This window comes from Oncorhynchus gorbuscha, linkage group LG04, assembly GCF_021184085.1.
Source record: "Oncorhynchus gorbuscha isolate QuinsamMale2020 ecotype Even-year linkage group LG04, OgorEven_v1.0, whole genome shotgun sequence".
NCBI lineage: Eukaryota > Metazoa > Chordata > Actinopteri > Salmoniformes > Salmonidae > Oncorhynchus > Oncorhynchus gorbuscha.
Genome location: NC_060176.1, coordinates 76,329,577 through 76,342,076, shown reverse-complemented (window position 1 = coordinate 76,342,076; position 12,500 = coordinate 76,329,577). Strand labels below are relative to the sequence as shown.

Here is a 12,500-nt window from a genome sequence, read left to right as displayed (position 1 = left end):
TCCACTCTGAGCCTGCCTTAACATGGTGTAGAGAGGGGGACAGAGGGAGGTGCGGTACAGTAGCTTGTAGGGCTGTTGTTTTTTAGGGCTGATGGGGGGCACATTGACTGAACACCTAATCAAATGGCTACCCAGACTCTTTGCATTGCCCCCCCCCCCTCTCTTACGCTGCTGCTACTCTCTTACATGTACATATTACCTCAATTACCTCGACTAACCGGTGCCCCAGCACATTGACTCTGTACCGGTACCCCCTGTATATAGCCTCGCTATTAGTATTTTACTTGAACTATTTGTTACTTTTATTTCTTATTTTTCTTTAGGTATTTTTCTCAAAACTGCATTGTTGGTTCAAGGTTTGTCAGTAAGCATTTCACTGTAAGCATTTCACTGTAAGCATTTCACTGTAAGCATTTCACTGTAAGGTCCGTTGTATTCAGTGCATGTGTCAAATACAATTTTGATTTGATAGGTTAGTGAGTGTTGACAAGGTAACGCTGTGTCATGTTGCTGTTGTATCGCCTTACCAGCCAAGGGGACGTTCAAAGTATGCGTCCCCAATGGCACCCTATTCCCTATATAGCATATTATTTTTGACCAGGGCCCCATGGAGTATGTATGAGGTAGTGTACCATCTGGTGAGCCAACAACACTACTGCTGATTCCCGGTGGCGGTGAAACCTTAGTCAGATATCTGGTGTCTTCTCTCAGCTCGCTGTGCCAGGAACTACCTCTGTTTAGTCCACACAGTCCCACCCTTTCAACCCTGTTTTCACCACTAAACACAAGTACTCAGAGTAGCCAGAGTTGTGTATCCTGACCTTAGCTTACCCCAAGGAATCTTAAACCTTCTATATGAAATGTGGTTGTAATTGAAGAGGGATCATGTCTCTTTAACCTACTGGAGAAGGTACAGTGCCTCAGGACAGCATCATATTCTCTTCAAAGCCAACGAGGCTCTGTTTAGGTTTAGGTTTAGGCTCAGGCTCAGGCTCAGGCTTAGGTTTATTAGAACATCTTGGTACATGCAGAACACATACATATAATGTGATGTCATACAATATAAATAACAGTTATATGATCTGCCTATAAGGACTAGATATGATCTGCCTATAAGGACTAGATATGATCTGCCTATAAGGACTAGATATGATCTGCCTATAAGGACTAGATGTTCCTAGATATGATCTGCCTATAAGGACTAGATATGATCTGCCTATAAGGACTAGATATGATCTGCCTATAAGGACTAGATATGATCTGCCTATAAGGACTAGATGTTCCTAGATATGATCTGCCTATAAGGACTAGATGTTCCTAGATATGATCTGCCTATAAGGACTAGATATGATCTGCCTATAAGGACTAGATGTTCCTAGATATGATCTGCCTATAAGGACTAGATGTTCCTAGATATGATCTGCCTATAAGGACTAGATGTTCCTAGATGTGATCTGCCTATAAGGACTAGATATGATCTGCCTATAAGGACTAGATGTTCCTAGATGTGATCTGCCTATAAGGACTAGATGTTCCTAGATATGATCTGCCTATAAGGACTAGATGTTCCTAGATATGATCTGCCTATAAGGACTAGATGTGATCTGCCTATAAGGACTAGATATGATCTGCCTATATGGACTAGATGTTCCTAGATATGATCTGCCTATAAGGACTAGATGTTCCTAGATATGATCTGCCTATAAGGACTAGATATGATCTGCCTATAAGGACTAGATATGATCTGCCTATAAGGACTAGTTGTTCCTAGATGTGATCTGCCTATAAGGACTAGATGTTCCTAGATATGATCTGCCTATAAGGACTAGATATGATCTGCCTATAAGGACTAGATGTTCCTAGATATGATCTGCCTATAAGGACTAGATGTTCCTAGATATGATCTGCCTATAAGGACTAGATGTTCCTAGATGTGATCTGCCTATAAGGACTAGATGTGATCTGCCTATAAGGACTAGATATGATCTGCCTATAAGGACTAGATGTTCCTAGATGTGATCTGCCTATAAGGACTAGATGTTCCTAGATGTGATCTGCCTATAAGGACTAGATGTTCCTAGATATGATCTGCCTATAAGAACTAGATATGATCTGCCTATAAGGACTAGATGTTCCTAGATATGATCTGCCTATAAGGACTAGATATGATCTGCCTATAAGGACTAGATGTTCCTAGATATGATCTGCCTATAAGGACTAGATATGATCTGCCTATAAGGACTATATATGATCTGCCTATAAGGACTAGATATGATCTGCCTATAAGGACTAGACTAGATGTTGCCTATAAGGACTAGATATGATCTGCCTATAAGGACTAGATATGATCTGCCTATAAGGACTAGATATGATCTGCCTATAAGGACTAGATATGATCTGCCTATAAGGACTAGATATGATCTGCCTATATGGACTAGATGTTCCTAGATATGATCTGCCTATAAGGACTAGATATGATCTGCCCATAAGGACTATATGTTCCTAGATATGATCTGCCTATAAGGACTAGATATGATCTGCCTATAAGGACTAGATATGATCTGCCTATAAGGACTAGATATGATCTGCCTATAAGGACTAGATATGATCTGCCTATAAGGACTAGATGTTCCTAGATATGATCTGCCTATAAGGACTAGATATGATCTGCCTATAAGGACTAGATATGATCTGCCTATAAGGACTAGATGTTCCTAGATATGATCTGCCTATAAGGACTAGATATGATCTGCCTATAAGGACTAGATGTTCCTAGATGTGATCTGCCTATAAGGACTAGATATGATCTGCCTATAAGGACTAGATATGATCTGCCTATAAGGACTAGATATGATCTGCCTATAAGGACTAGATATGATCTGCCTATAAGGACTAGATATGATCTGCCTATAAGGACTAGATATGATCTGCCTATAAGGACTAGATATGCCTATAAGGACTAGATATGATCTGCCTATAAGGACTAGATGTTCCTAGATATGATCTGCCTATAAGGACTAGATATGATCTGCCTATAAGGACTAGATGTTCCTAGATATGATCTGCCTATAAGGACTAGATATGATCTGCCTATAAGGACTAGATGTTCCTAGATATGATCTGCCTATAAGGACTAGATGTTCCTAGATATGATCTGCCTATAAGGACTAGATGTTCCTAGATGTGATCTGCCTATAAGGACTAGATATGATCTGCCTATAAGGACTAGATGTTCCTAGATGTGATCTGCCTATAAGGACTAGATGTTCCTAGATATGATCTGCCTATAAGGACTAGATGTTCCTAGATATGATCTGCCTATAAGGACTAGATATGATCTGCCTATAAGGACTAGATATGATCTGCCTATAAGGACTAGATGTTCCTAGATATAATCTGCCTATAAGGACTAGATGTTCCTAGATATGATCTGCCTATAAGGACTAGATATGATCTGCCTATAAGGACTAGATATGATCTGCCTATAAGGACTAGTTGTTCCTAGATGTGATCTGCCTATAAGGACTAGATGTTCCTAGATATGATCTGCCTATAAGGACTAGATATGATCTGCCTATAAGGACTAGATGTTCCTAGATATGATCTGCCTATAAGGACTAGATGTTCCTAGATATGATCTGCCTATAAGGACTAGATGTTCCTAGATGTGATCTGCCTATAAGGACTAGATGTGATCTGCCTATAAGGACTAGATATGATCTGCCTATAAGGACTAGATGTTCCTAGATGTGATCTGCCTATAAGGACTAGATGTTCCTAGATGTGATCTGCCTATAAGGACTAGATGTTCCTAGATATGATCTGCCTATAAGAACTAGATATGATCTGCCTATAAGGACTAGATGTTCCTAGATATGATCTGCCTATAAGGACTAGATATGATCTGCCTATAAGGACTAGATGTTCCTAGATATGATCTGCCTATAAGGACTAGATATGATCTGCCTATAAGGACTATATATGATCTGCCTATAAGGACTAGATATGATCTGCCTATAAGGACTAGATGTTCCTAGATATGATCTGCCTATAAGGACTAGATATGATCTGCCTATAAGGACTAGATATGATCTGCCTATAAGGACTAGATATGATCTGCCTATAAGGACTAGATATGATCTGCCTATATGGACTAGATGTTCCTAGATATGATCTGCCTATAAGGACTAGATATTATCTGCCCATAAGGACTAGATGTTCCTAGATATGATCTGCCTATAAGGACTAGATATGATCTGCCTATAAGGACTAGATATGATCTGCCTATAAGGACTAGATATGATCTGCCTATAAGGACTAGATATGATCTGCCTATAAGGACTAGATATGATCTGCCTATAAGGACTAGATGTTCCTAGATATGATCTGCCTATAAGGACTAGATATGATCTGCTAAATGGCATATATATAAGGACTAGATATGATCTGCCTATAAGGACTAGATATGATCTGCCTATAAGGACTAGATGTGATCTGCCTATAAGGACTAGATATGATCTGCCTATAAGGACTAGATGTGATCTGCCTATAAGGACTAGATATGATCTGTCTATAAGGACTAGATATGATCTGCCTATAAGGACTAGATGTGATCTGCCTATAAGGACTAGATATGATCTGCCTATAAGGACTAGATATGATCTGCCTATAAGGACTAGATATGATCTGCCTATAAGGACTAGATATGATCTGCCTATAAGGACTAGATGTTCCTAGATATGATCTGCCTAAAGGACTAGATGTTCCTAGATATGATCTGCCTATAAGGACTATATATGATCTGCCTATAAGGACTAGATGTTCCTAGATGTGATCTGCCTATAAGGACTAGATGTTCCTAGATATGATCTGCCTATAAGGACTAGATGTTCCTAGATATGATCTGCCTATAAGGACTAGATGTTCCTAGATGTGATCTGCCTATAAGGACTAGATATGATCTGCCTATAAGGACTATATATGATCTGCCTATAAGGACTAGATATGATCTGCCTATAAGGACTAGATATGATCTGCCTATAAGGACTAGATATGATCTGCCTATAAGGACTAGATATGATCTGCCTATAAGGACTAGATGTTCCTAGATGTGATCTGCCTATAAGTCATCACTAAATCATACGCAGTGCATCATCAAAGTCATACACAGGACAACCAATAAGCATACCACTTACTGGGTAAATAGGCATGTCAAACGTTTGAGTGAATTACAGCACCCTGCAATTTGGTATCTTATTCTGGTAGTTGGTTGGTGAATGACCATCAGCAGTGGACCTTAAGTAGGTGCGTCAGAGCAGCTAAAAGACACATTGTTTGTTCAGTGAGATAGAGCAGAGGCAGACTGCAGCCGTTGGCCATGATATGTGAGTTTGGAAATGGGAAAGTAATCATAGGGGGAGACAGTGGGTCGGAGAGGGACTGTAAACACTAACTCACCGGCCCCCGCTGCCGTCTGTGTGTGAACACACACTGTTCACACACACTGTTCACACACACACACACACACACACACACACACACACACACACACACACACACACACACACACACACACACACACACACACACACACACACACACACACACACACACACACACACACACACACACACACACACTGTTCACACACACACACACACTGTTCACACACACACTGTTCACACTGCGTGGAGGGGAAGGGAAACAACGTAGGCCGTAAATGGATGGAAAATGGCTGTTTAAGCGTGTGTTGATGACTACGGCTCCACTGTCCTCAGAGTGTCTGGGGAAATAAACACTTGCTAACAGTATTATTACCACCCACCCAAAACACACACCTCCCTCCTCCCCTGGACTCCCTTAGCTACCCAGGCCTTTCAGAGCCTCTGTATGTATCCCAAAATAACACCCTATGCCCTATATAGTGCACTTCTTTTGCCCAGAGCTCTATGAGCCCAGCTGAAAAGTAGTGCACTAGAAAGGGAATCGGGTTACGTTTGGGACGCAAGTTGTCTCTTTGAAGAGCAGTCCAATTGAGATGATATTACTCAGTTAAGCATCATTAAAGGCAGTACCTGCACAGCTGACAAAGCAAGTAAGCTACGATTCCTACTGCCCTGCGGGCAAAAGGTGTCCTGGGAGATAAGCTCACGGTTTTGTGTGTGGATTGTTTTGTTATGGTTTGAAATGGGCAGTTTGAGGAAAAAGGCTAATGCTTTCAAACCACTTCCATAAAGACTGGGGCTGGAGGGGATTAAAGCCATCACAACAAACCGAGGGAAAGCTAATGACTGGTATTGATATTTCAGACCAGGCCTCATACCACATTTAACCAAGTCATATCAACAAATGCTGCTACTTCTAGCCTCTGTCTTTATACATCTCCTGGGGCCGTATATATATATCAAGTGTCTCAGAGTAGGAGTGCTGATCTAGGATCAGGTCCCCCATTTCCATATGATGTTCTTCTTTATAATCTAAAAGGCTAAACTGATCCTAGACCATTTGTGAATAGTTTCACTGGTATGTTCCTTCACTTGATCCATTGTCTGTTCCATTGTCTGGTCCTCTACAGCATATTAATGGGCTGTGTTAGTGGTGATTAGATTAGAAACAGATGAAGTCAATCTGGACATGGTTCTCTCCATCAACACAGGCAGGATCTCACATACTAAACTCTGTGGCCGTATGTATCAAGAGAAGGAGTGCTGATTTAGGATCAGTTGTCCCTTTTTAGATCATAATAAATAAAACGCCATGGACATGGGTATCTGATCCTAGATCAGTACTCCTACTCTATAGGATATCCATTAGTACTGTTGTTGAGTTGCCCTGGACCTTAGCACCGTTTGTCTAGGCCAGGATTTCTCAAAACCTTCGTGGCCGGAGACCCTTTTTGTGATAGTCAATTCCTCAGGGACCCCCTCGTAATCAGAACACAACTCGAGTGAGATAAAAAATAGCATACAAGGAGTTTGTATTATGACTTTGGTAGTGCATGGCAAGGACGAACCATGAGCCCTGGAAAGAAACATTATAAAGGACCTTTACATCAGAAAGGACATATTCGTTTTCAAGCTAATATCCTGCAATTGTACATGTTTGGTCATGAGGCAGAGAGACAACTTTGCAGTTTTAAGTCTTAAATTACAGTGTATTTATGTCAAAATAAAAAAATAAAAAAATGGGGGGTGGTACAAAAAGTATCGAGTTAAAAAATATTTAATTGATGGAGTATTGTGGATACCAATATCCCTGTGAGCCTCCCAGTCCCATGTTGCCAAGAGTTAAGAATAGAAATGGTAGATTATATGTGGGGGGGGGGGGGGTTGCCAGATCGAATCCCTGAGCTGACAAGGTAAAAATCCGTTGTTCTCCCCCTGAACAAGGCAGTTAACCCACTGTTCATAGGCTGTCATTGAAAATAAGAATTTGTTCTTAACTGACTTGCCTAGTTAAATAAAGATAAAATTAATAATATTGTATTGTACACCCTCTAAATGTATTCCAATGATTCCTTCGTTTAATCTGTTAGTAATATTCATGATTTATTTTTTTAATGTAATGTACATGTTTTTTAAAGTATTTTACCGATGGTCTTGGTCATGGAGTTAAGCTTTCAGATAACACTTAACTTCCAGCTGCCTTATGATAGAGTAGGGTGAAGCTGCCCCTAGATGGTGTGCCTGGGCCAGGTGTACGTTTTCCCCTATAGCGTACCACAGTATGAGTCATAATACCCATAAAACCTAGCGGTCAAACAGGGAAATGGTTCCAATCGTTTTTCCACCATTCATTTTTCCCTTAGTGGATTTTTAGAAACAATTAAAACAAGGGCCGTGTTTAATGTAGGCTTACCAATGGTGTGACGTTTTAATAACCATGCAAATCTCTCTCGGACAAGATGACTTTTATCAATATATTCGCCTGTATTTACCCCCAACAAATGAAATGCTGAAATGTCTGCTAATGTGGCTATCATAAAGAAATACAAATGCCATGATGATCTGGACGGGACTGCCGAATCGAGGCAAAGGTAAGAATCTCTGGAGTAATCTAACGTTAGCTAAATGTAGTAATTAATCAATTGTCTACATTTCTTTAAATGTACCTTTTTAGCAAAGGTGCCAGCTAGAGGTGACGAGCAGGAGCTTGTAGGGATTTGTAGTCTTGCATGATGTTTACGTTGATGCTAATTAGCATTTTCGAATCTGAGAATAAATAGATCCGACTATATTGATAACAGTCACCTTGTCCGCAAGAGATTTACATGGTTATCACAAAGTCACGCTAGGGCAAGCTTACACGAAACACAGCCCTTATTTAAAGTGTTTCTAAAATCCCCTATGGGAAAAAGAAATGGTGGGAAAATTATTGGAACCATTTCCATGTATGACATCTCCACTGTGGGGCTCTATAATAGTGAAGGTTGGTATTTGGGAGGGGAAGCTGATCCTAGATCTGTAACTAGAGGAAACTTCACCCCTGACCTTATTTTACACTGATTTGTCATTCATTCATTTGTCAAGAACATCCTTATGTCTTGTTATTGTCTTCTCATAACGATCCAAACCACCATTTTGTATCAGGTAAGAGAGACTCATTAAAGCTTTGGATTAAAAGCATCTGTTAAATGGCGAATGACTAGGGAGACATAACTTCTCCTTTCTTGTCTTTGTCTCTATCTGTCCTCGACAAAGACTTTTTCCAAGGTTTATTTGAAGCTGGAGTGTTTATTTGGTGTTTCCAATGCAGTGAATTGGTGCTTGAAGTGGGACCTTGAAACAGCTCAGGGAAGAAAAGGAACATGTTTAAAACCTTCAGGAACGGGTTGTCAGGAGACAGAACAGCTGTCCCGACACTGTTTATCTGAGAGCTTTGGAGAGATGATGTGGACCTTTCTTGCGTCGTTTAATTTACAATGCAAAATGGGGATAAAGATTGTTTATTATCCTTAGAATGTGTTTTCGTTTCCTTTTTAGATTGTTTCACCAGAGGGGGGGAGGTGTGTGTGTGTGTGTGTGTGTGTGTGTGTGTGTGTGTGTGTGTGTGTGTGTGTGTGTGTGTGTGTGTGTGTGTGTGTGTGTGTGTGTGTGTGTGTGTGTGTGTGTGTGTGTGTGTGTGTGTGTGTGTGTGTGTGTGCGTGTGTGTGCGTGTGTGCGCGTGTGCGTGCGTGCGTGCGTGCGTGCGTGTGTGCGTGCGTTCATGGCTGTGTATCTGATAGCTGTATAGTATTTTGCCACCTTCACTAAGCTCAGTGGATATGAGTAGTTTTTAGTTGCTCCTGGTTACGTTGACTATTCTCTGTATGTTTGGGTCATCCTCCATGCCAGTATTGTCCTCATTGGATTGCCTCGGGAGGACCCTCACATTCCTAAATATTCACCAGAGCTGGGATATTTTGGTCAGAGTGTACTACCTCTGGGATATTTTGGTCAGAGTGTACTACCTCTGGGATATTTTGGTCAGAGTGTACTACCTCTGGGATATTTTGGTCAGAGTGTACTACCTCTGGGATATTTTGGTCAGAGTGTACTACCTCTGGGATATTTTGGTCAGAGTGTACTACCTCTGGGATATTTTGGTCAGAGTGTACTACCTCTGGGATATTTTGGTCAGAGTGTACTACCTCTGGGATATTTTGGTCAGAGTGTACTACCTCTGGGATATTTTGGTCAGAGTGTACTACCTCTGGGTGGATAGATTTGTTGTGTGCTGCCATGTTTGTGAAGCGACTCAGAGTTTAGGACTTGGTAGAGGAGTTGTAGTATAGCTCCAGTTTGTGGTCAGAAAAAGGTCCAGGTTTGATCTCCCTACGGACGTGAATCCATCCTAGATCAGCAGTCTTTGTTTTATGAATACCCTGATTCCTTTCTGGATCATTTCACATCACTAAGTATCTGAGAATTTACATAATATGAGTCTTGGATTTCCCTCTAGCGAGGTGCTTCTGTTTCAGCCTGTTCCCAGATCTCGCCAACTCTTATGGTCATTTTTATTTATTTTTATTTTACCTTCATTTAACCAGGCAAGTCAGTTAAGAACAAATTCTTATTTTCAATGACGGCCTAGGAACAGTGGGTTAACTGCCTGTTCATTGAGGTGCCCGCACAAACAGATCTGGGCCCAGGCTAGCTCTGTTTCCAACCCAAGTGGCTTTTCTCAGCCGTGACGGATCACTGATCTCTCTGCCAGTTACGAGTGGCTGTAGCCTTTCAAATGATTCTTTAAACATCCGTCGTATCATTTAGACAAAACGCAATGACAACACTTTCACTTGAAATGCCTATGACTTTCATATGCCACTAATACGTTTGGTTCAGGCAACCTTTTAGAAGGCTGTACTCTACAGGCTGTGTCTGACTGTCTAGCTTGCCCATAAAAGGTTGTGTAGGTGGGTGTCTTGCCTAGCTTCACTCTCCTGTGTGTGTGTGTGTGTGTGTGTGTGTGTGTGTGTGTGTGTGTGTGTGTGTGTGTGTGTGTGTGTGTGTGTGTGTGTGTGTGTGTGTGTGTGTGTGTGTGTGTGTGTGTGTGTGTGTGTGTGTGTGTGTGTGTGTGTTGTGAAGAGCAGTCCAGATGACAGAGGGGGTATAATGAAGAGACCAGCTGGATGCCTTTCACACTATTCTATGGATTTAGTGTGATTTGTGTTTCTCATGGCTCAAAAGAATAACATCGAGGGGCTCGTCTGCTTTGGAATGAGCACAAAGTTCTGGCGCCCTTTAGTTGCTGTCATTCAGAGCTCCACAATCGCTCCCTCGGCTGGAAAACATCATGTTTGTTGGTCAAAAGGTTGGCAGTTGTATAGTAGTTACATAGTGCCCATTCTTGTGGGTGATACATTGAGGAATGCCTACAGTGTTAACAAACGTGTTGCAAAAGTTTTCAGCGTCCCTGAATGCTGCCTCCTAGAGCAACTCTTTCTTTCCCAACTTCTTTAGTCTCAGTGGAAGCTGCACTCTTTGAAGTGGTTTCTTCTCTCTCTCTCATTTTCTCCCCCATTTTTCTCTTTACCTTTTTCTCTTTCTCATCCCCCTTTTCTTCCCTCTCCCTCCTCCTTCTCACCCCCCTTCCCTCTCTCTCTCTGTCTGATTGATGTCTATGGGCCTTGTGTGACATTTGATGTGAACCAGTTACCTGGTGGTCACCTGTTCCTGTCCCAACCCATGCTTGGGGGGGGGGGGGTGGTCTGGTAAGATGGGTGACAGGGGGATGATTGATGGGAGGGGTCAGAGGTTAGCGACGGTCTCTCTCATCTCTCCCTGAACGTTGGCTCCTCTCCTCCTCCTCAGCTGTCTGGGTGCAAGGAACCCTCACCTGCCACCACTGGCCTGGACAAACAAAGCCCAATGACTTTATGAGAGAGAGGATGAGAAAGGGGAGAGAACGGGGAGGAGAGAAAGGGGAGAGAAAGGGGAGGAGAGGGGGAGCGAGGGGTTGGAGAGTGAAAGGGGGAGAGGCCAGAGGGGGAAGAGAAAAGGGGGGAGAAGAGGAAAGGCAAAGGGGGAGGAATAACATGGAAGGAAGGGGGAAAAGGTGGCTGTTGGGTGAGGAGGGGGAGTTGGGGGAGAGAGAAAGGGGAGAGGGGGAGAGAGAAAGGGGAGAGGGGGAGGAGAGAGAAAGGGGAGAGAGGGGGAGAGAGAAAGGGGGAGAGTGGGGGAGGGGGAGGGGGAGGGGGAGGGAAGATATACAAAGGGTGGAGGAAAGAGAGAAATAACAGGGGGAAAGGGGGGCTGCTGGATGAGAAGGCGGTGTCAAGGGAGGGAAAAGTAATGATGTAGAACTTCCGTTAGCCCTCAGGGCACCTTTCCATATATCTGGGACAATGTCCGACTCAACTGATGATGACCCACACAATGCCCAGTACTGATGACAGAGACCGCCAACCTCATCCTCAGCCCTGTGTGAGTACACTATCGCTCTGACTGAGCATTTTAGTTGCTTTTGGGTCACGTTCAGTCACTGCAACTATATCTTCTCATGAATCAGTACTGTACTTTCACTCCACTTTGAGGTGGTCTGTTCAAAGGGACATTCTTGTCTGCCTAGGCTGTAACCCATCTCAACGTTTCAGGGAGGCTTCAGCATGAAGATAAGACCAGTCTTTCACACCAGTTCCCGCTCTTCTCTTTGCCCTGAGAACCTTGTCAAACACACACAAGACATACTACAGTTTAAATGAGCGGGGGAGAGGTACGGAAAGAGCAAGGAGCGATTCTCTGGAATGAGGCAACGTTCTACCCGTCCTCTAAGTGGAAAGGAGGGGGGGGTTGTGTTTATGTGGAGTTGGTGAAGAAAAGCTTTTCTGTTTGGCCTGTTTGACATGACTGGGCTAAACTAATGATGCCTGTCTCTGTACCCTGTGCTGTGAGTCAGAGCTACATGCTCCCCTTTTCTTCCCCTGTTTGCCCCTCCCCTCTCTTTGGTAGTTTGTACAATGTGGCGCCTGCTGAAAGAGCAGGCTTTTAGGTGCCTGGTAATTGGGTGCTGAAAGCACCCCG

At 42.6% G+C, this 12,500-nt stretch overlaps 1 protein-coding gene across 5 annotated transcripts in view; it reads left to right on the top strand.

The window, feature by feature from the left end:
• Positions 1-12,500, top strand: part of bmpr1ba (bone morphogenetic protein receptor, type IBa) — a 163,553-nt gene that overhangs the window by 112,458 nt on the left and 38,595 nt on the right. Inside the window, exon 1 of one of the 5 annotated variants that reach the window (XM_046348113.1) lies at positions 7,993-8,035. The exons of the other annotated variants lie outside the window; for them this stretch is intronic. Coding sequence (XP_046204069.1) covers positions 7,999-8,035 — 37 coding nt within the window. The 5' untranslated portion in view covers positions 7,993-7,998. Of the gene's footprint in view, positions 1-7,992; positions 8,036-12,500 lie in introns of those variants that run through there. 5 annotated transcript variants of the gene reach the window in all.